Source organism: Protobothrops mucrosquamatus, unplaced genomic scaffold, assembly GCF_001527695.2.
Source record: "Protobothrops mucrosquamatus isolate PMUCROS unplaced genomic scaffold, P.Mucros_1.0 scaffold3931, whole genome shotgun sequence".
NCBI classification, from domain to species: domain Eukaryota; kingdom Metazoa; phylum Chordata; class Lepidosauria; order Squamata; family Viperidae; genus Protobothrops; species Protobothrops mucrosquamatus.
Genome location: NW_015389875.1, coordinates 58,720 through 59,902, shown reverse-complemented (window position 1 = coordinate 59,902; position 1,183 = coordinate 58,720). Strand labels below are relative to the sequence as shown.

The following is a 1,183-nucleotide window of genomic DNA, read 5'->3' as shown; positions in this document are numbered from 1 at the left end:
GCCAGCAAGGTTAAAGTCTCCGGTAAAGGGCTGGTGGAAGGACGCACCTTCGAGGTGTCCGAATTCATCGTCGACACACGGACTGCAGGTGAGGAGACGGTCGTTAAGAGAATCCGGCTTCCCCCCATTGACTTTAATAATAATAATAATAATAATAATAAAGTTGGAAGGGACCTTGGAGGTCATCTAGTCCAACCCCCTGCTCAGGCAGGAAACCCTTTGCTTGTCCGAAGGTCGCAGTAGGGGATCACGTGATCCCAGGACACTGCAACTGTCATACATATGAATCAGTTGCCAGGTACCTGAATTTCCATCACGTGACCGCAGGGATGCGGCAACGGTTGCGAGTGTGAAAAATGATCGTGAGTTTTCCCCCCCGTGCCGTTGTAACTTTGAACGGTCACTAAATGAACTGTTGTAAGTCGAGGAGAACCTGGTTTCCGTCATTCTCAACAAACAGTCGGCACCCGCAGCTAGGAGTTAGAGAAGAAAGGTCTATGTGGAATTCAAGGGAGGTTGCACTTAAGTTGCTTGTGGCTACGTAGGGATGCCAGGCTGCTTCCTCTCTTCCCTCCAGCCTCAAGATCCGAGGCTTTCTGAGAAAGCGGATCTTGAAAGCTCTCAGGGAGAATAAACTGATTTCTTGGTTCCAGGCTACGGGGGTCTCGGCCTCTCCATCGAGGGTCCCAGCAAAGTGGACATCAACTGTGAAGACGTGGAAGACGGCACCTGTAAAGTCACCTACTCGCCTACCGAGCCCGGAAATTACATCATCAATATTAAGTTTGCCGATAAACATGTGCCAGGTGCGTCTCTCTCTCTCTCTCTCTCTCTCTCTCTCTCTCTCTCTCTCTCTCTCTCTCTCCTTCTTTTCCTCCCTCCCTCTTTCCCTCCCTCCCCCCTCTCTCTCCCTCCTTCCCTCCCTCCCTCTTTCCCTCCCTCTCTCTTTCTCTCCCTCCCTTTCTCCCTCCCTCTCTTCCCCTCTCTCCCTCTCCATCTCTCCCTCTCCCTCTCCCTCCGTCCCTCCATCCCTCTCTCTCTCCCTCTCCGTCCCTCCTTTTCCCCCTCCCTCCCTCTCTCTCCTTCCCTCCTTCTTTCCCTCCCTCCCCCTCTCCCTCCCTCTTTCCCTCCCTTCCTCCCTCTCTCCCTCCCTCCTTTTTCCCCTCCCTCTCTCCCTCCCTCC

General features: G+C 53.5%; 1 protein-coding gene across 1 annotated transcript in view; it reads left to right on the top strand.

Annotated features, from left to right (window-relative positions):
- LOC107298381 (filamin-C) overlaps window positions 1–1,183 on the top strand; it is a gene marked incomplete at its 5' end in the record, with an annotated part of 60,535 nt that overhangs the window by 43,592 nt on the left and 15,760 nt on the right. Inside the window, 2 exons of the mRNA XM_015827756.1 lie at window positions 6–88; window positions 654–806. Of these exons, the coding sequence (XP_015683242.1) occupies window positions 6–88; window positions 654–806 (236 nt within the window). The remainder of the gene's footprint in view (window positions 1–5; window positions 89–653; window positions 807–1,183) is intronic.